Here is a 1,186-nt window from a genome sequence, read left to right on the forward strand (position 1 = left end):
GGAAAGGAAGGAGCAAACGTTCTGTTCCGAAGCGCCTTTCTATACTTTTATGTCATTTTATGTGTGTGCTTGATTTTACCTTCCTGAGACCATAGGTGAGAACCAAGTTCTGCATGCTTGAGAGAATTCACCCTTTGCGCCCCCACTGACCGCCCCGAAACGGCCGTTAGCGGCCTCGGCACCATTTTGGCGGGGGACTTAGTCACGACGAGATCAGGAAAAGGAGAAGGCGTTGAACCAGAGCAGAGAACCGGGTTCTCTTTTTTGTGTGTTATGTGTAACGTTTTTATTAAATTCCTGTCAACTTCACATCTCCTGAGAGGGGACCGATGTTAGCCCGGGGCCGCCAGATGCTGCCTTGTGTTTGCCTCATGCCCTAAACGCTGAGAAGCCCTGGGCGAGGCGTGCCCCAGCCTGCTGACCACCACGAGGCCTGGGGCGGGCTTCTGGGCCTCTCCGAGCCTCTGTTCCCTCGCCTGCGAAATGTCGGTGACGACGACCCTCCCCCAGGGCTGTGGCGAGGATCAAATGAGCGGAGTGTGGCACATGCGAGCCCTCTCCCCTCTCCCCAGAGGGACGTGGGACTAGAGACGGATCGAAAAGTCCAGACGCTGCCGTGGAGCTTAAAAATGATGCGTTGGGATTTTTGTTGTTGTTTTTTTTTTCTTTAGAAAGAGTGGAGCTCATCTTGGCCAAACTAGTACCATTTTAGGGCCGATGAGAAGCGGGTCGCCTGCCGTCATGAAACTGTCACGAGGAAAGAGCCAGCCGGTCGCTCAGAAGGGCCGTTTGGAGTAGGATTTTTCTGACGCGTCGCCTAGTACTCAGGCCAACCTTCCTTTTCTTAAAGCTCGGCTGAGTTCTTCGTTTTAATCTAGTTTTTTTTTGAGTGTCTGTGGCAGCTGCCACTCACCCAGGCTCCTCCGAGCGGCTGTCCACACTGAGAAGCTGCCTGTCCTTTATGGGCCTCTGATTCGGCCCGGGGCCTGCTGGCCGGGGACAGTTAGTGACGATGAGATACTTGGATCTTTAATTTCTGTGAGAGGCAGAGGAGCATGATCTTGTTCATGCAAACAATTTGAAATGAGATCCTAATTTGATTTTTGCAAATTAATTTACTTTTAGGTTATCCTTTAATTGGTTATTTATTTTTGCCTGCTGATTACACATAATAGCTTTAAACATC

At 50.8% G+C, this 1,186-nt stretch overlaps 1 protein-coding gene across 1 annotated transcript in view; it reads left to right on the top strand.

The window, feature by feature from the left end:
* ITIH5 (inter-alpha-trypsin inhibitor heavy chain family member 5) overlaps positions 1 to 1,186 on the top strand; it is an 87,767-nt gene that overhangs the window by 69,591 nt on the left and 16,990 nt on the right. The window contains exon 14 of the mRNA XM_011359658.1: positions 903 to 917. Coding sequence (XP_011357960.1) covers positions 903 to 917 — 15 coding nt within the window. The remainder of the gene's footprint in view (positions 1 to 902; positions 918 to 1,186) is intronic.

The sequence above is a fragment of the Pteropus vampyrus genome, unplaced genomic scaffold (assembly GCF_000151845.1).
Source record: "Pteropus vampyrus isolate Shadow unplaced genomic scaffold, Pvam_2.0 Scaffold49, whole genome shotgun sequence".
In the NCBI taxonomy this organism is placed as follows: Eukaryota; Metazoa; Chordata; class Mammalia; order Chiroptera; family Pteropodidae; genus Pteropus; species Pteropus vampyrus.